This window comes from Aspergillus melleus, assembly GCF_016097325.1.
Source record: "Aspergillus melleus strain CBS 546.65 chromosome Unknown contig1, whole genome shotgun sequence".
Lineage (NCBI taxonomy): Eukaryota > Fungi > Ascomycota > Eurotiomycetes > Eurotiales > Aspergillaceae > Aspergillus > Aspergillus melleus.
In genome coordinates this window covers 4,835,124-4,858,022 of record NW_025763370.1, presented here as the reverse complement: position 1 = coordinate 4,858,022, position 22,899 = coordinate 4,835,124, and the positions used below count along the sequence as shown (strand labels likewise).

General features: G+C 49.0%; 10 protein-coding genes across 10 annotated transcripts; 4 read left to right on the top strand and 6 right to left on the bottom strand.

Moving 5' to 3' along the window:
* Window positions 1-2,137: 2,137 nt before the first annotated feature.
* On the bottom strand, window positions 2,138-2,425 carry LDX57_001732 (uncharacterized protein; the record flags this gene model as incomplete). The annotated part of the gene is made up of 1 exon (XM_046083377.1): window positions 2,138-2,425. The coding sequence occupies one exon, from the start codon at window positions 2,423-2,425 to the stop codon at window positions 2,138-2,140; it is 288 nt and encodes a 95-aa protein (XP_045939334.1).
* Window positions 2,426-3,228: 803 nt separating this feature from the next.
* On the bottom strand, window positions 3,229-4,444 carry LDX57_001731 (Hsp70 family protein; the record flags this gene model as incomplete). Its single annotated transcript, XM_046083376.1, has 5 exons — window positions 3,229-3,494; window positions 3,554-3,626; window positions 3,680-3,724; window positions 3,787-4,301; window positions 4,357-4,444. 5 exons carry the CDS (start codon window positions 4,442-4,444, stop codon window positions 3,229-3,231), a joined length of 987 nt encoding a protein of 328 aa, XP_045939333.1.
* A 356-nt stretch (window positions 4,445-4,800) lies between these two features.
* Window positions 4,801-6,225, top strand: LDX57_001730 (uncharacterized protein; the record flags this gene model as incomplete). Its single annotated transcript, XM_046083375.1, has 2 exons — window positions 4,801-5,755; window positions 5,834-6,225. 2 exons carry the CDS (start codon window positions 4,801-4,803, stop codon window positions 6,223-6,225), a joined length of 1,347 nt encoding a protein of 448 aa, XP_045939332.1.
* Window positions 6,226-6,412: 187 nt separating this feature from the next.
* LDX57_001729 (uncharacterized protein) lies at window positions 6,413-7,267 on the bottom strand (the record flags this gene model as incomplete). Its single annotated transcript, XM_046083374.1, has 1 exon — window positions 6,413-7,267. The coding sequence occupies one exon, from the start codon at window positions 7,265-7,267 to the stop codon at window positions 6,413-6,415; it is 855 nt and encodes a 284-aa protein (XP_045939331.1).
* Window positions 7,268-8,989: 1,722 nt separating this feature from the next.
* On the bottom strand, window positions 8,990-9,181 carry LDX57_001728 (uncharacterized protein; the record flags this gene model as incomplete). Its single annotated transcript, XM_046083373.1, has 1 exon — window positions 8,990-9,181. The coding sequence occupies one exon, from the start codon at window positions 9,179-9,181 to the stop codon at window positions 8,990-8,992; it is 192 nt and encodes a 63-aa protein (XP_045939330.1).
* A 41-nt stretch (window positions 9,182-9,222) lies between these two features.
* LDX57_001727 (serine hydrolase domain-containing protein) lies at window positions 9,223-9,693 on the bottom strand (the record flags this gene model as incomplete). Its single annotated transcript, XM_046083372.1, has 1 exon — window positions 9,223-9,693. The coding sequence occupies one exon, from the start codon at window positions 9,691-9,693 to the stop codon at window positions 9,223-9,225; it is 471 nt and encodes a 156-aa protein (XP_045939329.1).
* Window positions 9,694-10,549: 856 nt separating this feature from the next.
* On the bottom strand, window positions 10,550-11,272 carry LDX57_001726 (uncharacterized protein; the record flags this gene model as incomplete). Its single annotated transcript, XM_046083371.1, has 1 exon — window positions 10,550-11,272. The coding sequence occupies one exon, from the start codon at window positions 11,270-11,272 to the stop codon at window positions 10,550-10,552; it is 723 nt and encodes a 240-aa protein (XP_045939328.1).
* A 1,197-nt stretch (window positions 11,273-12,469) lies between these two features.
* On the top strand, window positions 12,470-14,152 carry LDX57_001725 (MDR family MFS transporter; the record flags this gene model as incomplete). The annotated part of the gene is made up of 1 exon (XM_046083370.1): window positions 12,470-14,152. One exon carries the CDS (start codon window positions 12,470-12,472, stop codon window positions 14,150-14,152), a length of 1,683 nt encoding a protein of 560 aa, XP_045939327.1.
* Window positions 14,153-14,893: 741 nt separating this feature from the next.
* Window positions 14,894-16,776, top strand: LDX57_001724 (uncharacterized protein; the record flags this gene model as incomplete). The annotated part of the gene is made up of 5 exons (XM_046083369.1): window positions 14,894-14,975; window positions 15,042-15,326; window positions 15,389-15,760; window positions 15,911-16,428; window positions 16,516-16,776. The coding sequence occupies 5 exons, from the start codon at window positions 14,894-14,896 to the stop codon at window positions 16,774-16,776; spliced, it is 1,518 nt and encodes a 505-aa protein (XP_045939326.1).
* A 4,369-nt stretch (window positions 16,777-21,145) lies between these two features.
* LDX57_001723 (uncharacterized protein) lies at window positions 21,146-22,790 on the top strand. The gene is made up of 7 exons (XM_046083368.1): window positions 21,146-21,315; window positions 21,377-21,395; window positions 21,450-21,494; window positions 21,556-21,569; window positions 21,631-21,947; window positions 22,016-22,133; window positions 22,214-22,790. The coding sequence occupies exons 1-7, from the start codon at window positions 21,182-21,184 to the stop codon at window positions 22,587-22,589; spliced, it is 1,023 nt and encodes a 340-aa protein (XP_045939325.1). The 5' UTR covers window positions 21,146-21,181; the 3' UTR covers window positions 22,590-22,790.
* The last annotated feature ends 109 nt before the right edge of the window (window positions 22,791-22,899 follow it).

The window sequence follows — 22,899 nt, the reverse complement described above, 5'->3', positions numbered from 1 at the left end:
GGCAGATTGGAACTCTCAGGTTGCTTACTATCTTCATAATGGTAAACCCTAAATTTCAGGGCCAGGAATTTCGCATTCTACGGGCACTTACGTTCGTGGTGACTGGCTTGTCTGGCTTTGCACCATTGATACATGGAGTCAAGATATTTGGTCTCCTGCAAATGATGAAACAATCCGAATGCCCTATTATCTGATTGAAGGAGGTTTTCTCCTACTTGGGGCTTTGATTTACGCAGTAAGATCCCAGATTTCGCGCATGGAACTTGATCCTGACTACTTTAATTCTGCAGACTAGGTTTCCTGAGAGTCGATATCCTGGTAAATTTGATATATACGGTTCCTCCCATCAACTCTTTCACATCCTGGTAGACTTTGCCGCTGTGACCCAATTAATTGGGATATTGGACGCCTTCGGCTACAATCATGCGAATCGAACATGCTTATAAAGCCTTCTGGGTCATGCATAAGAGATATTGTCATTACCTGTTTGCGGCACACCACAGGCTATAACGGTTTCCGTTGTTGAGCGTTCCATGGGCATAATTGGTTTTCGGTCATTGCGTTTATGACAACGTCGTGGAAAATTGGGATGAAGGCTGAAATTGGATCTAGATGGTGGAGTTGACTGTTTTTTGCTGTTTTTTTCTCCATGTTATTGATGCATTTTGACCTCTCATCGGTCGACTCCGCAAGAGAGCCATCCAGACATCAGGTTGATAGCAAAGGCTCGACAGGAACGTTTCGTTTCGTAGTCTCCACTGCTTGTTATCATGCCGCACTTTTGGATCTTATCGGGCGTCAGAGTCAATTGGCTCACCCCTTGCAGTTAGTTTTGCTTCGGCTTCCCGTTATCGGAATACATCCACGATAGCCAAGAGTCTTTTCCGTGGTAATAGCTATTAAACCTGGACGGTCGGCCGATGGAACGGAAATTCATATTTTGGATCGCTAGCATGATATTTGCGCAATGCGATCAGATTTCACACCCTGGGAGTAACGGAGTAGCCCCAAAAAAAGGCACTGAGAAAGTTGGAGATGGCCGAGCCCATGCCTTGCCCAAGGGCGGGCCAGGGGGTTGCGATGCTGGAATTCGTTTCTATGTCTCTTGTGGTATACAAAGCCAGTTCCAAACTAATGCTGAATTTGCAAAGTTGAGAAACTGCAGGCTAGAGGTTGAATGTAACTAATCAACGGCGCCCTAAGGTCAAAGACATCAAATGGAACAATGATCTAAATATAGGCTTTTTTGTGCGTCTTTCTATCCCATTTGTTTTATCGAGCGTTATAAATATGCTGAGGACCATATATCTATCTAGCTTCCACTTTCATACATTTTCCCTCTTATACTTTGTAGACATTCTTTTAAGGGCCAACTAAACGGTGCCAATACCTCTGGTATCGAACCGATGCAGACTTGCTTCTCTGCTGAGAGTAATAAGAGAGTACCATATCTTCTCTTGGTAGTAACGCGTTGTTTATCAACCTAAATTCAATTGCAACCTTGCTGGATTTAATATAGTCCCTGCTGGCAGATTTTTGGCTTCTAGGCCTATTTTAAAGCAAGTCACGAGAAGGAGAAAGGGCCTTGATTATCTCAACTTGCTTGTCCTATTCTATAACTCGTGTTTTGTGAAGCGGTTGAGTGTTTCAATTAAAGGAACACAACAGGAGGCTCTCGAGAACTTTTACAAGGGGCAGGCCAGTGCTAATGACGCAACCAGGAAGGGAACACATGTTGACGCTTGTCGCGAAACAGCTAAAAGTGAAGGCTAATAGTATGAACAAACAAAACAAGCCGAGGCCTATCTGGGAGTTGGCGGGATGCGAGGAAGTTCCGCCTTGAGGATTACGTGGGAACACAGCGCTGCAGATCTAACACCATGTTATACAGCTTGTCGATGATTGTGAGTTTGCAAATAATAAGTTTAGAGTAACATACCTGACATGTACACAGCCTAATTACTACTATATTATAGACTATGGCCCCTCTCTCTTGCTACCCGATGAAGTGCTAGGAACCGTCGGCTTTTACGACGATGAATTTCGCGTTCAATTTACATCAATGCAGTTTGTAGACAAAGCTCAACAAGCTTTGCTAATACGACCGTGTATGCATTCAATAATGTTGCCCAGACATTCAAGCTTCTAGTAGATCTTGCGCAGGCATCCAACTTACTGCGATTGGTTCATGCTTTCCGCTGCGAATTTTCTTATCCTTGGACCATAGCTGGAAGGACAGATCGGCAGGCCCAACCACGATCTTTACCTCGAACGCAATCCGCCAAAAGTGAGGTTTGATGCTGTACCAGTGACGATTCTTGAGCTTCTTATCGACTTCTTCGGTGGAAACATTAATATCGCAGACTTTCTGAACACCCCTTTCCCTCATGCTGCGTGGCAGACTGTCCGGGGGAAGGGTCGACATGACGATTTGGAACTTCCGCTGGTCATTCTCTTGACCTGGGTTTACCTTAAGTTGAAAGTCTCTTCTCAGACCTACATGTGGAATGGGGGAGCCCTGTATAACTATCAGTACAGAAAAGCTAGAGCGGCAAACGTTGTCATAGGAAAGATGGAAGTCTTGCCTGAACTACAAGCCAGTCAATTTGATCTATAGCGAACATATTGTTATCCCGAGGGTCCAGACGCACGGGCTCTCCAATATGTTCATTGGGATCATATAGTTTGTCGCAAGTGATGCCATAACTGACGGGAGCGCATCTTGACCCAAACGTGATCACTCCGCGTTTTATTTGTTGGATGCGATCCAGAACGAGACCATGGACCACTACAAGCTGTCTGTCAAATGGGGGTGCGGGGATGTCAATCAGTACACCGGAAGTATGTAGGATAGTTTGTTTCCGCTTCACTTACGGCTCATCTGCTACAAGAATTTGCATATCTTTGGCATTCGGACATTTTTTGACGGCGGAATTGCCGAAGTTTTCCTCTAAACGCTGTCGTACATATGGGGAGCTGCCAAATCCCCCGGAGAGAACAAGGTACCTCTACCCCGAGATCGACTATTAGCGGCTGGATATCAAGAGTGGTTAGAGGCACACACTATGTTGTCTCCTGGATACTTTAAGTGCGTTTGGCGAATATGCCCATCCAAGAGAGCGCACATTTTATCGATCATTAAGTCAAAGCAGTCCTGAATGTGGTCCCTGCAATTTCTTTAGTAACGGACAATCTACGGGCGTTAGGAATAAGATTTAAGGCCCATAGTTACCATGAAATCCGCATTTTCCCACTATAAATCTCTGCTTCTGGAAAGTCTAACACTGACTCCAATTTTGGAACGTCCAGCATCAGCCACGGGGTCAATATAGAATCGGTGCCAAAGGAACATTTCATTCTTTGGAAGAGACCTGAAATCATCATCCATGCCACATCGCCCGGCGACAGTTTTAGATAGTCGCGAACCTTGTTCAATCTTTGGGATAATAGATGGTGGATACTTCTGTCGATGAAAACAGAACCGATTGGTTGTCCTGGCATAATATCAGTCCAAGACTCCTTCAACACTGCATATGTATAAGATGCTTATAACCTTCAACGTGGCCCAATTGCTCCAGCCTGGTTGGTTCGCCGCGATCTGATATTAGCTTTAGAACATTCACGTCCTAGATCTCCAATTAGAGTACGGCGACAGAAACGTGCTTATGGGCATAACAACCGTGGTCCCTCCCCCTGCATCACAGACAAGAATCGTATCGTCAACCTAGCAAAAAGGATATTAATTCCGATACACAGGTCATGATCATCTTGTTCATGATCACGTACTAAATAATGTTCATTTCCGGCATATACCGCTGCTGCCTCCGCCTCGGTGAGACCTATAAACGCGCGATGACGCGGTGTCTTTGTGTTGATCACGCGCTCAAGTATTTCCCGAGTTTCCTGCACCATCCGCACATCCTTCCATGTGGTCGGCACGCTGAAAGAAAATTCGACGTGTCGCGAGTCGAAATGAGGTATTGTATCATTGAAGATGGAGACGACGTGCTGGTAGATGCATAAGATAAAGTCCTGGAACCAGCGCTGGGCTTCCTGTCGAGTAGAACCTCCCCGAAATTCTTCGTGGCTCTGAGGCGCCAGGTGTAGCTTGAAGAACTCCTTTATATCTGACCCCTTTGCTTCTGGATCACACTTGAATCCCCAATTCCGAAGCTGGTTGGATTCCGAGCAATATTCCAGGGAGGTCGGCACTTTGTTTGCCAGCTCGGATAACAGCCTTCCTGGCCAACGCTGTATGGTCTTCGGCGGGGACCATTCGGGGCCACAGGAGTATGCGACACCTAGTCATGGTCAGTCTGAGAATCCCTGTGTGGTGCCAGAGCCTTGCGTGCATACCCGTATAAGTCATGCCAAAGTCAATTCCTACCACAATATCAGGGGTCCAGCACTCTGGGAAGCCCGGCAAAACTTCTTTATCGCTCATGATCGCGGCTACTAGGGGAGATCCAGCTTGTGACCTGACAAGGCTCTGAGTTGACTTTTCGCGAGAAGGCTCTGAGCGGGGGAACGCGCTCTGTCTTTTGATGGTCACCCTGGACTGCGCTACTGTTTCCCGCTAGACAAGGATGCTGGAAAGTCCGCCGGTGCGCCAACCCCCCACTCAGCTCGATGAACTTGGCGTAGCAGGTAAACCCTAGCCCCTGACTTTTTAGCACCGTTCCTCAAATCCAGTCTTTCGCAAACATACAAATACATTAGCTTCTCCGGGCGTGGGCTTGGGGTGGGACCTCTGACTTCGAGCACCACGATTCGTGTTTTCCTTAAGCGACTAATTCAGCAATGGGCGATTCAACTCCAACGGATGCAGTTCAAACGATGGCTGTGACTCCCAGCATACCAGACACAAGCACCACTTCTGTTTATTCTGATCTCGGTGCCGAATCTACGAATCTGAATGCTGTTAGCGCCAATACAGCAAGCCTCAGTCTTGGGCCTGCTGCGTCCACCAGCACCCTCAACAACGGCCCTTCTTGGTCAACCCAGTCTTCGTCTTTGACCTCTGAGCCTGGCAGTGTTTCAACATCTATAACCAGCCTCTCGCGCTCTCCATCCTTCACCCACCCAACGACGTCGAGCCTGCAGGAGTCCTCGATTACCACCTCTACCAGCAGTGCAAGCATCCCCACTACACACCATGCTAGTAGCGGGATCAGTGAAGGTGGTCTTGCAGGAGCTATCGTAGGCTCTATTGCCGGCACATTTCTTCTTACGCTCCTAGGCGCTATCCTACTCTTTCGTCGTAGGAGAAACAGGAAGTCTCACGCAGAGACGAATGGAGGGAGGACGACGACCTCCCAGATCTATGTTCAACCAACTCACTCATCACTTTCGTCCGCGAAGAAAGCAGGAATGACTGCTCAGTCGGTCCCGGTCGGGGCGCAATACTTGGACATGTCGTGTTATGTCCCACAACCGCCAGATGACGACACGACGGCCTTGCGCATCCAAACACTCTTCGACCGAGCCAGTCTTCATATAGACAATTACTACTCGGCAGGCTCCCCCAGAAGTCGCTTGTCACAAGGAGGAGTAGCCCCCTCGAGCATTGAACACTATAACTCCGATTTCTTGCCTAGCCGATTGACTGTCATGCTCTCGAAACCACGCGCTGGAGGAGCCGTCCTAACGCATGTTTTGGTCCGAGCCCTTCTGCAGGGGATAGAGCCAGGTCGGCAAACCAGGTGCCTGCTCCCGACGCCGTACGCGTCCGGTCTGTCAGTAAATATGGACAACGGTAATCAATGTCTTGCCCCTGGATGGCCGTCTTCGCTTCAATAGATCTTGTTTAAACTGAACGTTTCTCCCCACATAGATGACACCAGCCCCATATTCGCCTGGCGCATGCTCACAGCGTACCTCCACCGGATAGAACGTCCAGCTCAAAACCAACCGGCATTGACCCCCCCAGAGGACGTGATCGAATTGCTCGCCGAACGATTCTCAACCACATTTGTCTCGTATAGCGACCCGCAGTTCTCCGATTCCGACCGCCTGGCACACCTGATCAGCGTTTTCCGAGCAGCGTCAGACCTGGGAATTTGGCTGTTCTCTCATCCGTGTGTTTTTGATTACCGGTGGGATACAGATTCAATTTCTTCGGACCAGGTGGTTCTTTTTCCGGCGGTGTTTAAGGTGTCTGATGAGTTTGGTCGGCGGTTGTCGGCGCCTCAGAAGTTAGTAGAGAGAAAGGTGGCGCGTGTATAATATTAACTGTTCGCGGATGGGTTAACGGAGGTGGTTGAAATGGTCATGAGTGAGAAGCCCCGGAAAACAGTACTACTAATCGTGCGATATTGGGCAATTCATGATATCATGCAAAGGATAATAAAAGGAAAGCCAAGGATATATGCCAAAAGAAACACCGAACGTATGAGACCAGAGATAGAGAACATTAAGATTCCCCTTTCGCTGTGGGTGTAGGGGACATGTGAATGAAAGACTCTTTGGTTTCGATATCCAGTTTTCGCGACCGCCGCCACGCCAGTAAATCTTCCACCTCGCCATTCACAACACCAGCAGTGACGGGACTTTTTTCCTTGGGCGTTCTGATAGCTGAGCCCGGGGTCTCGGCACCCAACCTCACGATCGTCTCATGTGGCCTTTCAACAAGGAACTCCTTTTCCCCTCGACCCGGCAGAGCGACAATACTCCCCCGACCAGGCCCGTCAAGAAGGATACTATCTACCCTAGTCTCTGGTGAAGCCCTCGGCGGAACCCCAGCCTCCAGCTCAAATCTCCTCGGCGGCGGCGGCAGCTGCGATACATCCAGCCGCTGCAAATCACCCAACACCAAGATCAAGTCATGATAGCACCGCAGTAACAAATGTGACTTGCGAATCACTTGCTGACTATCTCGATACTTCCACCGCAGCTGGCTCGCTAGACTTAGTTTGCCCCCGCGCACCTCCTGCTCGACGCGCGTCCGCTCCAGCAGCACGGCCACGTCGTGGATTGCCTCTGCAGTGTCCGTCATCGTGCGGTCGATCTTGTCCGCCTCGTTGGTGCTCAAGATCTGATTGTGGAGTCTTCGCAAACGCCGGACTTCTTCCAGTTGGGTCCGGATATGTTCTGTGGTTCTGAGGTGTTCGGCGGCTTGTTCGGTGGCGGAGGACGATGAGTTTGGCTCTTGCAAGGCGACCGTTGATGGGGAGGTGGGTATGGATTCTGGCCGGGAAGATGTATCGGATTGGGTTGCCCATGAGCGGTAGGTAGTGTACAAACGGGCGCGGTGTGTCAATGATCCCATTGCTCGGTGGTTTTTGATCTGGTCAGACAGTAACCAATTTGTCCGAAACATCGGATATAAGGTGTATGTAGTAATTAAAAAAAGAATAGGGGAGAGGAATGGCTGTTAGCGCGCCTGATGTCTCTAGGGCGACCCTTGCCCAACTGGCGCCTGCGATGGCGTATTTGTCTAGCAAGGTTCCCCTCACTTTTACCCTTTCGGTATTAGAAAGTGCTCTCTTCGCGTGAACAGGGGGCTCGCGTCCGATTATTTCCTGTTCCTTCCCTTCGGCCTGCCTCTTCGTGGGTCCTGATTTTCGGGGTGTCCATACTTATGATCAGCCGGTTGCAAGCGAGTCTAGATCTTCCTTCCGTCTTTGGGGCCCTGTCTAAATCTATACTTTATACTCCAGGTTGGAAAGCGCTCCACTCCTGATAAGCCTTGGGTCTTAGTACAGCCTCGAGCCCGTAATACTCCACAATTACGGCAGCTAACACACGCTACTCATACACTAGAAATCGCGTGGTCTTGGCGGAGGTAGCGGTCTTCTCCGGCGAACTGTTTACTTGTCTGGGTACCTCTAGTTAGTCTTGCGCGCTATCGTCCGTCAACACCTTGCTCCGTTGAAGTTTGGATGTCCCTTATGTTCTCATAGCATTTTTTGTGTCCAAGTTCCCACGATTCCAAGAGAAATAAACTACCATGAAGTACTTATCCTTCTTCCTTATCACTATCGCGCTGTTATCTCCTTGCTCGGCAGATGCAGGGCCCTGTTATTCACCTGATGGAATAGCGTATGTGGGCATTGAGTGGTTGAAATGTCACGGAACGGCGAACCCAGATGGTATGTGCTGTTTGGATGATCAGCACTGTCTCAGCAATGGCCTTTGCCAAAACGACAGCGACAAATCGTATTGGCGTGGGCTGTGCGAGGAACCGTCCTCCTCGGATTGTTTGAATGTGTGTACGGTAAGTCAAGATTTTCATGGGGCCCCCTTCTTCGAGGTAGAAACGAAAGGAACCTGATCAACATCACGGTAGCCAGGGCGGTGATGTTGAAGAACCCTTCGCACGAATGACACCCTGCGATGGCACAAGTGGCTCTAAAACATGGTGCTGCGGTAACACAACTAGTTGCTGTGAAACAAAGAGCGCGGTGACTCTCAGAAAATACTTCTTTGACGAGAATAGAACTGTAACAACTACAATGACTACTTCTGCGTCGGCTACTACGACCCCATCCGAGTCGTCGCAAACCGAGTCGTCGCAAACCGAGACGGCACAAACCGAGACGGCACAAGCCGAGCCGTCTTCAGGTCTCTCCACGGGTGGAAAAGCGGGCGCTGGTGTTGGCGGTGCGCTGGGTGGGATCGCGATAATCGGAGGTTTGGGCTTTTTTCTTCTTCGGCAACGTAGAAGAAAAACTCCTGATATAACGGCACCGCGGGTTGAATTGGCGAGCCCAAAATAATACGGATTAACACGATCTTTGTAAATGGGAAACGAGTATGCGAGGTTATGATCAACACATGTTATTACTAGTACCGGCGCTGATTTCCAGTGTCCAGAATTTATCTGGCGGTGGTAGACGGGCAACTCAGGAATTGGATTTTTGGTTCAAGTGTATTCTGTCCTTGAGGCATGACACCCGCAAAATGCAAGAGGTAAAACACTAGCAACGGATAGCAACCAGAATAGAACGGCACCGTCAACCCTTGATATCTTCTACTCACCAGGTGAAAATCACGCAAATTCCGCGTAAACCGCCAACTCAAATGCACTTGTCAGTTGTTCAAACCTAGCGTCAGCTTGCGAGATAGCTTGGGTAAACGTCGTCCCCGCTATGCCCTTGGTCCGATCAATCCACCAGAACAGGTTCGGATGGCCTGCCCACTGTAGAGTGCCAGCGGAGCGCTTGCCGGGGATGTCCTCCATATATAAAGGGCTGCCGCGTGCAATCTCGATGCGGCTGGCGTTCATATCGACGGTAGATCGAAGGGGGCTCGTAGCGGGCCGGTCAGCAGCTCTTGTAGGTCACTTGAGCCGACTGTCTGCGGTGCGAAGATCTCATCAACGCTGGATTTAGAGAGATTGGAGCCGCCATCTGCGAGAATCATGCTAACAAACTTTGTCCAGTCGTGGGGTGTCGACCATATTCCGTGACTACCGCGGTCGTGAAGGGCCAGGATGCGCGAGAGCCAGTCGCCGCGCTCTAATCCATGGTCGTCGGTGCGCTCGTATATTGTCGCGAGGCGATCCATCATACCTTCGTGAAGCTCAGGATGGAACGTTGTTGAAGTCAAACCCAACGGGTCCCAAATATTGGACCGCATGGACTCCTCGAGTGTGGCGTTATTGATCCGCGCGATGGCCTCGCCGGCCCAGTCGGTGCCAGAGCCGTACATCCATCCCTCGCCGGGCTCGAAGAGGAGAGGGTAGGTCTTCATGACTTGCTTGAGTAGTGTTAGATAGGCTTCAAAGATGATGGAAAGATGAATGATGAAAAAATATGACTTACGAAATCGCAATCAAAAGACGCTGTTTGACTTGCGATTCTGCCTCGCCCGTCGTGCTAGTGGAGGGCTAGAGTGATAGCCACAGCAACTCTGATGGCTCATTAGCAGTCGAAGCGTTATTGTATTGGTGCGCGGCTTGGTGAGGCATATTCCTTCCGAATCAACACCGTCGAGGACTGGCAGAGCGCAGAGGTCCGGCAGGATCGGGGCGAAATCTTCATCGAGAGAGATCTGCCCACGCTCGACACAAATCATGGTGGCAACGATAGTCATAAGCTTAGAGAGAGAGGCCATGCCGTATATCGCATTAAAGTCAACTTTCGTGGTAAATTCCTTTCATAGCGTGCCCTTGGCCAGCGCGTAAAGCTGCTCGCCTGTGATTCAGGTCAGTCTCCGTGTTTCGTTGTTATGATTGAATTTGATGATGTACGTATCCTTGCCGTTAACGACAGAACAAACTTATGAGTGCATTACTGGGTTGGGGTCAGCAATAGCCTTCATGACTGCCTCAGAAAACCTCTTCATTTGAGATCCTGACGAGAGGCCATTAGGACCCTTCGAGCCATGAATGTCATTGGTCTCGTGAGCCCCATTCGTGCCATTGATGCGATTGATATGATGAACGTTATTTGACTCCGCGTACGAAGCACCGTTCGCGGCAGCAGCCTTCGCCTTGGATATGGTATCAAAGATAGTCTCAGCTAGACTCTTGGGAGTACACGAGGTAGCCAACAGCTGTAAGAATAACATCCCCACACCAAACCTCTGGTTCAACCAGTGGATTAACTCACTGCCGGACATACTGTCGAGACCAAAGTGCGAAAACGGGCGAGTGATGTCGATATCCTCGACAGAAATGATCCTCGACAGAAATGAATATCGGCTTGGCCAGACGCTGCGCGACGGCGTCAGCCAGCACAATAATGGCTTTGTTGCGGTCTTCAGGAATGTCAGACGTCAACAACTCGGCTGTTGCGCCGCTATTGCTGCTGGCGGCCTTCCGAGACTCAAGCATCGTCACTAGCAGCGCTGAGCGGCAATCCTGCTCTATGCGAGTGACTTGCATCATACTTAGATCGTACTTGGAGTACTCGACACCTGCGAGAATGTGACCTTGGGTCAGAATGTCAAAGTGCTTAGACTCGTGCTGTGGGTGCGTGAAGCGGTCGAAGTGCCTGATGAACTCTGACTCCTCGGCTTCAATCAGCCCAGATCTCAATATACTTGCGGCATATTCAGACTTGCGGTTCAGTGTCCCTATGCCTTTGATGGGGCCTAGAGAAATTGTGACGGCGGGCAGCCCCATGTGGACGCGCTGCCGTGCGAGGTTGTCTAACACCGCGTTGGATGACGCGTATTTGGACTGCGAAATGTGGCTCACATAAGTGACTGTCGAGCTAGTCATGAAGAAGGATTTGAGGTCTGTGTTAACAACTACGGTGGCATTGTGGAGATTAAGTGCACAGTGGACCTTGGGACGGGCAGTAGTGTTGAATTGCTCCAGCGTCATGGAGAGAAAGAAGGCATTATGATCATGAATTATTAAAAGGAAGACCTAAGGAGTGAAAGGAGATGTCAAAAATACTCACCTGCATGAACAACTCCCCTGAGCGGGCCCATCGAGATGGCCCGGGCCACAGCTCGCTCGACATCCACCATCTTGAAGACATCGCCCTGGATAGTCACTATATTCACACCCTTGCTTCGGACCCGTTTACAGAACGAAGCGATGTCCGGTTTGTTCTCGCTTGACCTGCCCAGGAAGACAAGGTCCTTGGCCCCTCGATCAATCAGGGAATCTGCCATGCTGTGGCCCAGTGCTATTACCGTCTATATCGCGAGGCTAGAGAGCTTCTTTGAGCTTGACCTTGTTAGAGGTTGAGCCATAAGTAAGCAAGACCTTGCCGAGGTGCTGTCCTTGGCCAAAGTATCGAAGGGCCTTTTCTATCTCAGTGGCGTGGAAAGTGCTATCCACCCTAAGTGGCTTCATATGACCCTCTCGAATAAGCTTCATTGCGTCTGATAAAAGTCTATGAATGCACTTCTCCACTGAACTGTGGAAAAAGGTATCATATTATCCACGTTTCATGAAGATGAGCTTATCCCTAAGACTAAGATGGAGGTGGGTGACATTGTTGAAATGTATGGCAATATGTCTGCGGCAGCTGCGGCAACACGTCATCGCTGTTCAGTTCTTCTTTGTCTCTATCCATTGCAGGTTTTCGGCTCCAAGGGATAGCCTCATTCGTATATTACTGCAAATTTACTGAAAGTACAGCCTGCCAACAAAGGATGTCTTTACGCTATCTTAGTGGTCGCCTTTTAGGCATGGGGTCCAATTGCCCTCCCACAATCTAGTACTGTTAGGGCATAATTGCAACCCTAGATATAATTACAAAGCTTGGCGGGCCAATGTTCCCTGTTCACCAACAGCACCATCTCCCTCTTATTGGCTTGCGTCCGCCTTGGCATATCTCGCAAGACGAAGGATCGCATGACAGGGGCCCTGCTGTACACCGTAACGTACGCCGCATTTGTCTAGCTCTTCTAGGCAACGGCTCGACCAAGACCCCCAACCTCATCTTTTCCACAGTTCCACTTTGGAAGCCCTCTTCCTATCTTACCCGGGTGCTCCGGAGAGGTATTTCATTTCGGAACTCAGAATCAGACCTTGGGTAAGTGAAAGCAACTATACACGTGACGGACTATGGGGGAATTAGAGGATAAAGGCGGGTTAACGGATAGCCCACAAGAATATGAGACCAGAGAACCACCAAATGAAGCCCAAGAGGGTCGAAGAGAGGAAAGACAGAATAGAAAGAAGACATGGTACTTCTGGGCCGTGTTTCCAGCGCTCTGCGTGACAACCTTTCTCGCAGCTCTTGATACATCCATCCTCTCGACCGCCCTTCCCACCATCGCACGCGATATTGAAGCAGGGGAGCTGTACATGTGGATCACTAACTCCTATATTTTGTCGTCGACGGTGGTTCTGCCGCTATTCGGACAGACTGCAAACATCTTCGGTCGCCGATGGTTGATGATTATCTCAGTGGTTGTCTTTGGCGTGGGAAGTGCCATGGCCGGCGGTGCGCGCGACTCGGGCATGATCATTGCAGGACGAGCCGTTCAGGGAATCGGCGGAGGGGGAATCAATACACTGGTGGATATTGTGATCTGTGATCTGGTTCCGCTTCGACAGCGAGGGAAGTATGTGGCCCTCATGGCGGCTGTGTGGGCAGTTGGGACTGTCATTGGCCCTGTGCTAGGGGGCGCGTTCGCTGAACATGTCTCCTGGCGCTGGGTCTTCTACATAAATCTGCCGCTATGTGGTGCCTCTTTGATACTCCTGTTGCTCTTCCTTCGTGCCACGCATCCACCTGGCAGTGGAACTATATGGAAGCAGCTGCAGCGCGTGGACGTCGTCGGTAACTCCATACTCACAGCGGCCGTTGTCTCGATTTTGATAGCGCTGACCTGGGCCGGGACAAAATACGCCTGGTCCACATGGCAAGTCCTGTTGCCTCTAATCCTAGGTCTCGCAGGTCTAGTCCTTTTCTACGCCCACCAGATGTCCCGATTCTGCAGCGAACCCTCGATCCCACCACGACTTTTCTCAAGCGCAACCGCCCTCTGCGCGCTATGGATCGCCTTTATCCAGTCCGTTCTCCTATACTGGGTCGGCTATTTCCTCCCCATCTACTTCCAAGCCATCCGCAGCGCCTCAGCCACCGAATCCGGTCTTAAAGTCCTCCCCATAACCGCTGCCATCGCGCCCTTCGGCATCGCCACCGGTGTCCTAATCGCTATGACAGGGAAATACCGGGCGTTCCAATTCGTCGGATACATCTTCCTCACGGCCGCTGGCGGTCTCTTCTCCCTATTGGATGACAAGTCGCCCGCGCGCGACTGGGCCGGCTTCCAGGTTCTCTTCGGCGCTGGCTCAGGAATGATCTTCTCCAGTACCCTGCCTCCTATCCAGGCTTCACTGCCTGAAACGGATGTAGCTACTGCGACGGCCACGTGGGCATTCATGCGCAGCTTCGGCTGTATCTGGGGCATAGCTATCCCAACTACTATATTCAACGCACGGGTACAGGAACTTCTATATCAGGTTAGCGATGCACATCTGCGCAAACAGCTATCTGGTGGCGGTGCGTATGCTATGGCTAGCGAGGGACTGATGCGCACTCTGCGTGACACGCCGCAGCTGATGGCGGAAGTGCTGGGTGTTTATCAGGAGAGCTTGCGGTGGGTGTGGTGGATTGCAGTCCCGTTTGGGGTGGTTGGGCTGCTGCTTTGTATACCGATTAAGCAGCTCTTGCTTAGTGAGGACCTGAATACGGAGTTTGGGTTGCAGGACAGGACGGCGAGTAGGGAGGGTAGTTGATGTCGATTTTCAATCATTGTCTATATGTCCTGCGAAATGTATCTTCCTCTTACCACAGTGGTATAGAAGGCAGGAGGGTTAGGTAATCTGAATCTTCCATAATGGAAGCTGACCGACTCAGTTGCCAGAAGCAATCGTTTAACCATCGCACGAGATATCCCCTATTGAATCAGCCGTACATAAGCCACCTAAGTTCGCAAAGTCAATTGTCGAAAAGTCGTCAACTCTTGAATATCTTTCTAAAACGATATTTAGATAGGGCGCTAACAATTAGTGTTCTCTATTTGTATACCGTCGCTAGTAGTCGCCATCTTTACCAGTGATTGTTAGAGGACCTAGAATAGCAGCCCAGATATTGTGGAAAGTTTTAATCACATTGTATATATCTATAATGGCTGATACCAAAACTCTAACACAATTTCCTGATTCCATGGCATACGCAAACTGTTTCTACGCAGACTTGAATCATTCAGGGAAATTTTCTGTTATTATTGATACAAATCTATGAGATTACGTGGTCTAGCGGCTTGGACGCGCCCACTCCACACCGACTGCAAGGGGATAGCTTCCGTTCGACCTTCCTCCGACGTTGCTCTGCGTTCTCTTCCAATCATGCCCTGACATTTAAGTAATAGATACCCGGCTGTGATGAATCCTAGAATCTTGACATGCATCGGAACTCGGCCATCCGTCCTACAACGATTCGCCGTACCCAGATCCTATCAAAGACAGCTATCCGACATGGGCAGCAAGCCTAGTGCAGTTACGAGATCGCCTGTCGGCGGGTCTGCCGCCGGGACGGGCTCACCCGAGCCAGCTAAGTGTGGGCGTCTTCTGTCTTCATATTGCTAGTTCAATAGCGTATCTGTTGCTGACTATGACTTTCCAGGCCCGGATCCTTACAGATACACCAGTGGAAGATGGCTCAATCGCGACGAGCTTGAGCGCAATTCCCGCTACATTCGGTTTGATTTCTCGGCCTTGTGTGAGAGAGCTATCAGTCTATGTCTAGGAGCCACAAAAATCATCGGAAGTGAAAAAAAGGAAGGTGGATTCAACAGAGTGTTCAAATTCACAATGGACACTGGAGTTCGTGTCGTCGCAAGATTGCCCACTCCCATTGCTGGGCCACCTGGGCTGGTAACCAATTCTGAGGTGGCGACAATGGCATATCGTACGATTCTGAACTGCCTTTGGATATATTGTATGGCACATGGCTAATTACCTTGCCCCTAGTGCGGTCAAAACTCAACCTTCCGATCCCGAACGTCCTGGAGTGGAACGACAGTTCCTCAAACCCAGTCGGCAACGAATACATCGTGCAAGAACATGTTGCGGGGGAGCAATTGCACCAGAGATGGGCTACAATGAACTCGGAACAGCATACGTTGTGCACCAAGGCGCTTTCGCTAACGATTAGAAAGATGGCAACTCTGGAGTTTCCGGCATATGGCAGTCTATACTTCTCGGATGCGCCGCTGCCATCGGAAAAAAAGGTCCCTTTCGAAGAAGGATACTGTGTTGGGCCTCATTGCAGCCCTGTTTACTGGAATCGCAACCCTGGTGAACTTGAGCTGTATGGCGGTTCCAGTCCAAATTGCGGTCCATGTAAGTGTGAATTTCTTTCCTACGCCCCTAACACGTCTCATGTACCACTTTCCTGTCTTTTACCTTCTTTCTTCCTTTTATTATTTTTCGCAAAATACAGTGTTCTCTGTGCTTTGAGGATGATTGGCTAACGGAAAGTATTTGAACAAGGGAACGACCTCAGAAGTTTTAGCTCTGGCTTAATAGATACTGGACGTGCTCGGATCCCACGAGAGCAGTCCGTTAACGAAGGTGTTCTCTCCTACCGAGGACAGGTTCATGATCATCAACAATTACTTCAAACGAGCAAAGCTGTTCTCGAAAGGTTACTAAATGACAAACGTATCCAAGACGCCGCTAGCCCTATTCTCCTGCACCCCGATTTTCACAAGAGGAACATCTACGTCTCGGCAGACGACCCAACGGTCATCGCCGGTCTCATAGATTGGCAAACAGCAAGCATCGAGCCGACATTCATATACGAAAGCGAGACGCCAGACTTTGTAGCTCCCCCTAACTCAGAAGACGAGGGTACACTAGAAGACGAGAAACCCGAAGCACAGCGAGCGAAAGAACGCAAAGACGCCTCAATCTGCCACCAAACATACGACGTCTGCATGAAAGGCCCCGTCCCAAAGCTCCGACCCTCTAGACTCCAAGACCCGACCTTATTCCGACTTTTCCATTACGTACACACCTCATGGAGAGACAGTGCTGCGGCTGTTCGGCAAGAGCTGATTGAGCTTTCGGGTCAATGGCAAGAGCTCGGATTATAGGGCTCGTGTCCGTATGTACCGACGGAGGAAAAGCTGGCTCGACATTCCAAGGACTATGAGGACTTCGAGACGGTGCAGAAGTCGAAGCTCTGGCTTATGAAGTCCTTGGATACGAGGTCTGATGGGTGGATTCCGAATGAGACATGGGAGGCTGCGCGAGAGGCCCATCGGGCTGCGTATGAGCAGTGGATGGAGACGGCTAGGGAGGCGGAGGAGGGGGGAGGTGAGAATATGACGGTTGAGAAGGCGGATAAGTTATAACCGTGGGATGCGAGATGAATCTGTTTACTAGGCACTATTCTTCATTCGAGACATCATGCGAGTCCACGTCGTTTAGCCCCTTACACTGTGGTAGATTCCTATTTTGTAGTAGGTTCCTCCTCAGAAGAATCAGTAGTAGATTCCAATCCTCCAGCTATATTAGCGGCCAGAGGACTTGATAATGACAGATGATGTATGTACCCAAATACCAGTCCATTTCGATAGTCATCGCAACCCTTACAATCTGCTTCAACACACGCGGGCTCGAGTCTTTCAAGGACAATCTTTCTCTCTAAAAGACCCAGTATGCTTATTACGACGCTCTTTTATCGACGATTTATCGAAATAGACGTGGAAAGTATCAGCTCTCTTGGACAAAACTGTTGGGTCGGACGCTGGCTGTTATGCTATGTTTTTTATGTTTCACTTTTCCTTCCATCAGTTTGCATGTGATTGTGTAAGTTGTCTTGGACATAATGCTGGATATTTAATTATCTTTTCTCTTGAGAATCTTCTTATTGTTCTCCTTTGTTATCAATTTAAGATTACCAAATAATCCGAAAGATAGTTCAATAGATTAGGTGTATCTAAAAGCGTTCGCTTCAAGATTTACAAATAAAGATAATATATATTCGTTCTGGAAACGATCAGCAAAAATTCTAGAAATCTATTATTTGTGCACAAGCGTTTTTGTCAATGTAAACAGTTCATGTATCATTTAACAGAGAGTATATAAATTCACCGGGGCCAACAGACTGTGCGTGAATTTGCCAGCGACTGACAAAGGAAGAGTAGGTACCACTGAAAGTTATGTCAGGAGAAGGCAGATACTTAAGTTGGAGACCTTTGGAGTCTTTCTGTAAGACCAGGTTCATCTTGGGCTTATCGATCGTTTTACTAATTTCGCAAATTGCATTCGTTATGCATTTGTTAGCTGGCCCCCCTTCCGGTATTTTCTCCTCGGTCATTGGTGCCTCTACAACATCCACAGTCCACTCTGTATGGTATATTGAACTATCAATAGGCTGCACGGAGTGCAGTAAATGCAGGCGCTTTTGTGTATTGATCATGATTTCGAAACTCCAGAGAGTGCATTTATACAGCTCCCCGCGGTCGGCAGCTACTTATTCCGCCTGTCTACAGCAAGAGGTATCGCACATGACGGGGAGATACATTGAGGAGTCAGCAAAGGAAATAACACGGACTCTTTTGTGCAAGAAATCTATTTACACTCTTCTGCTGGTTTAGCCCAGTGTACTTCGCTCTGGCAAAAGTCCTGCGGCACTCTTTTGAAGGTAAGGAACGGAGCTATTGCTATGTGGGTCGGTACGAAATTGGAGGGAACAGATAACTTTAAATAGTTCGAATCTGCATAAAAATACTTTATTCAGACCTGATCGGAGGCATCAGCAACATGAACCTGGTCGACGCAGAATCTGCACGAAAGGCACACGACCACATCCTCCAACGCAGGCCCAGACTTATCTTTCATACGGATGATAGAATGCATCTATGCTTACCGCTCCTTGGGGATGTCTGTGCTGCCAGATCAGCCCGTATTGATTGTCTTCCAGAATTTATCATAGGTTCTTGCTAAAGGGCATTCAAATACAAGACCAACGACAGCCAGCACAGGCGTACCATTTCTGTTACTGGATAGATTGGGATTCGTATATCAATAAGAGGGATATTAGAATTTTAATTACAATATATTCAAAAGCGTACTCTAGTATCGTAAATAGAATAGAAACAAACTACTTTAAATAAATATTGTTAAACGTTGTCACATAGTATAGGTTATAGTGATACTTTTCCATTTAACACTCGGAGACACCGAACTGTATCAACCGAACACTGTACCTAGAGACTCGTTGACCGGACTAAAGTCTCGCTTTCACTCTAAACCCGGAGTTGAGCGATGGAAAGGTGAAAAGCATGCCTTGGCAGCCTTTGGTCCGGCGACTAAGTAGATGAGTTTTTGCTCGGTCTAGATGTAGACCCGAGTCGGGATAGAGCCTGGCTGGACCAATTCGGTAAGATAAGGTAAGGAATCCGAGGTGTCATCAAAATACGCACTGGCAAATCCCACCAGCAATTGGGGCTATTGGGGCTATTTACAGGCTCATAACCATGGCAGTTCCTCGGGGGGAGAACTTGGCAGGGATGACCAAAACGTTGAATTGGGTGATCATCGATTCGATTGAATGTCCCACTCTGAATATCGATGTGACATCGTGGTGGATAACCATCAACGGGGCTTCATCCTCCAGCCGCGGAGGGACCACAGCATATTGATCCGTCAGCCTTGTCGGGCAGGCCTACTTGGCCTTGAGCGTCCGTCCATCAATCATTGCCTTCATTCCTGCCGATCCGCTTATCGATCGTGGCTGGCCGTGTCGAGCGTTTGCATGTTAACGAATCAACAGCACTGGGGCTATGTTGGGGACATCCCGTGCAGCTCAGGAATGGGGGCTGAACTCTGAAGAGGAAGAGGGGAAGGGGTGTAGGCAGACGTCAGATTATCGGAATGTTAAATTAAATCCCGTACGACACGTACTGGTATTGATACTGTCTTCAGGCCCCCAACCTGGAGAATATTGATCCCTCGTGGCCAGCAGAAGACTTTGGCCTCGACCAGGGTGTATTACTCCTAATACGATGATACCCCACAAAGCGCTCGGGCCGGCTGTGTCCAATCTAGCGCAATATGTGACCGAATATGGCCTATTCGACGCGGTGATGGGGTTATCGCTAGGAACGGCGCTTGCTCTGACGCTTCTTCTGAACCATGAGCAAGTTGGCCTGTCGGTACTACTGTTTGGCTGCGCCATTGTTCTGTGTGGCATTTTCTCTGTGACTGGAGCGTGCTGAAGAGAGACCAGGGGGATCGTCTTTCGCCCTCCCAGTTCTCACGTTCAGTGCAGATCCCCACTGTGCATTGTTGGAGGATGGAATCGGGAAAAACAGTGTCAGTGCAATACTGAGTAAAGGAGAAATGTATTATATCGGAATGTCGTCCTATCCATTTCATCGACAGCAACAACCCAACTCAAACAGATTCTTTTGGTTTGCTCTGATTCTTAACATTCTCTCATTACGCTATTTCTTCGTGTTTCCCAAGGCCAGGTGCTTTTATGCCTTCTTTCTCCCTTTCTTTCGTCGTACTTTAGGGCCGCGCATGCGCTGCCGACTGACATCGATCGCTCTCTCCCCGATGAGGCTCATCAAGCAGATGGATTGGGCAATGTGTATTTCGACGGTTTTAGATTTTAATCTTTATCTAAATAAAATCGCTTCGAAGTTATATATACTTCTTAGGTAAAATAGCAGCAATGATATAGTATTTAATAAACAAATAGATAAGATAACTAATATATCGATATTTATGCATGGAGACACCGCAGGGGAGTTTGCAGACATATGGGCAGAACTATATCCACGTTTAGAACAGCTCGTGAATGAGCTCTACGATCAAGATCCGGCCTCGTCGCTCGGCACCTTCGCGAAAGGGCTTCGGGTATGCATCACCGATTGGGATTTATACTATAAATTAGTCAAAGCCATCATGCCGAAAAGGGGCCTCGAGGATCCTCGTCCGGATCTAGAGATGGTGTGGTACGAAACGTCTGATGACGACCCGGTAGAACGATACTAGGATAGAAGGAAAACTATAACAATAGTCATAGCATACTCAGTAACACAGAAAAAGAAGGTGGCCTGCTGTGCTGATTACGGTTGTAGTATCTCGTATTCAGTGAACACTCCCTAGAGAGATTAAGTCTAAGGGAGCAGATGGTCTTGGAGCGAAGGGTATCAGATTGATATATAGATATATATGTTCCAAATTGCCGCCTTAACATTCAGCGACTGTGATATTCAACACCCACACTAACAAGCACTAACCCTCGGCGAGGAAGGCTTTTCTTCCTTGCCATATAGACGTGAGGGGAAAGCATATCTCACGCTTGTTGTCAGCACTAGTGGCAAGATCAACCTCTTCCAGCTGTGATTATGATTAGATGCATGAGCCAGGCTCTGTTGACTGGCAACCCTTTCCTACTTGGCATGCAGGTTCCACTCCTTCAGCAACTTCCTACATGATTCCTGACAATTATTTTGGGTGAGCTCCCAACGAATGAACAGGGCTTTTTTTTTTTTTTTTTTTTTTTTTTTTTTTTTTTTTTTTGGTGGCGCAGACTTGCTCAAGTTGAGAAATTAAAATTGAACGGAGTATTTTCCTGCAGAAGTATAGCATCTGCGTTTGGCCCCAGGCACACAATATGTCCTTTTAATTAAGTGCAATGCGATACTTAAGCCCATTCGCTCCTATCTCCTATGAATGTGTGTAGGCCTACTACTTTCCTTTGCAATATCCTCCTCCTGTCCTGCAAAGCTGACATTCACGATGGGATATACACCTAGGCAGACTAACCTTCTCGTTGTTATCTGGACACTCACTGCAGTGGCTGGTATCTTGCTGGCAGCCCGTGTTTATGTACGGTTACGCCTGCGACCGGGGTCCTTTGGGTGGGATGATTGGTGAGTTACTGATTCTCTGATACTCTGATTGTATATAGGATTGGAAGACTCAATTTTCTAGGACCATGCTGCTCTCCTTTGTGGGTATAAACCATCCGACGAAGATATTTGTATATCTAATCAACCGATAACAGGCGCTTGGAGTCGCCACTGGGGCGTTGGAGCATTCTCTTATCCAGGTTTGTTCGTCCGCAATAGCATCATGCTCTTCATTGACAGGGCGCTGACGGCGAGATTTAGCACGGAATTGGCAGGTATACTCAGGTCGGCTCCAGACCATTGGAATCCTCATAGTCGCTAACACCGTTATACTAGGCACCTGGATGATGTCGACCCGGCCGATTTACCCGTGCTCGCCAAACTAACTCTGATCTCCACGGCACTCAACTTACTCACCACGATGATGCTGAAAATATCTCTGTCTATATTCTTACTCCGCATGGTGCAACAAGCCAATAAAACGGTCAAACGTCTTGTTATTCTCAACCTGATAATCCTTGTTCCCTTCACCATCGCCGTCATCATTGTCGACCTTGTCCAATGCATCCCCCTACAAGGCTACTGGGACAACTCTGTCGACGCTAAATGCCTAGACACGAACATCGTGAACGTCCTTCTGAAGGCTGCTTCCGGTATGCCAGCCCCTGCGTTATGTTCCCCCTCCTCATCAGAGGTCAATATTCTAACAGTTCAATCATAGGCGTCGCCGCCGTGACGGACTTTATGACCGCTGCGATCCCTATATTTATGATTTATAATCTCCAGATGCCTGCCAAGCGGAAATACATTCTTTACGCAATTCTTGCGCTCGGTTTCTTGTATGAGATGCCCCTAAACCTTTCTCTCCCATATCTGCTTGTCGGGGTTGTCTAGTTAACCATGTCTCACACACACACAGTATCGCTGGGGCTTCCATCGCGAAGACCGTCTTGATCGACTGGAATCCAGAGGACTACACATACGACAACGCCAAACTGGTCCCCTGGGCGTTCACTGAGCAGGAGGGCGGGGTTATCGTGGGTTGTCTCGTGACGCTGAGGCCAATTTGGCAACTCATACAGTCGCGGATCAATCCAAAGAGCCCTAGTGAATACTACGATATGGCCTCTGGTGGGCGGCGGGCATTGATACGAAGCAAACAAGAGGTGGACGAGCACGGCTTGCTCTCAGAGCCTCTGGAAATTAGGAAGCAGACCAAAGTTGAGGTCCTGGATGAGGCAGGAGGTTCACCAACCCATGGATCGGAGAACCAGTGGGAATACAGAACACGGTAGAAGAAACCATGCAGGCACAGTCGGATTCATCATTAGAGGCAGATCATTTCCCTCCTCGAAATTCTTGTAGTGAAGTACGGAGTAGACTAAGGAACCTCCCCACCTGCACGACTTACGACTAATGACTAACTGACGAACTTCTTGGAAGTCCGCCACGGGATTGTTACGTATTGGACCAGGTGAGGGACCTGCATACTGCATATGTACCCCTCTCGCCATTTGGGGGCAGAGCCGGATTGTCAAATCACGGAGTCATCTAGGGTTCGGGTGACTAAACCGTCCATAGAGCCTTTTTGACAGTTCGGTCCGG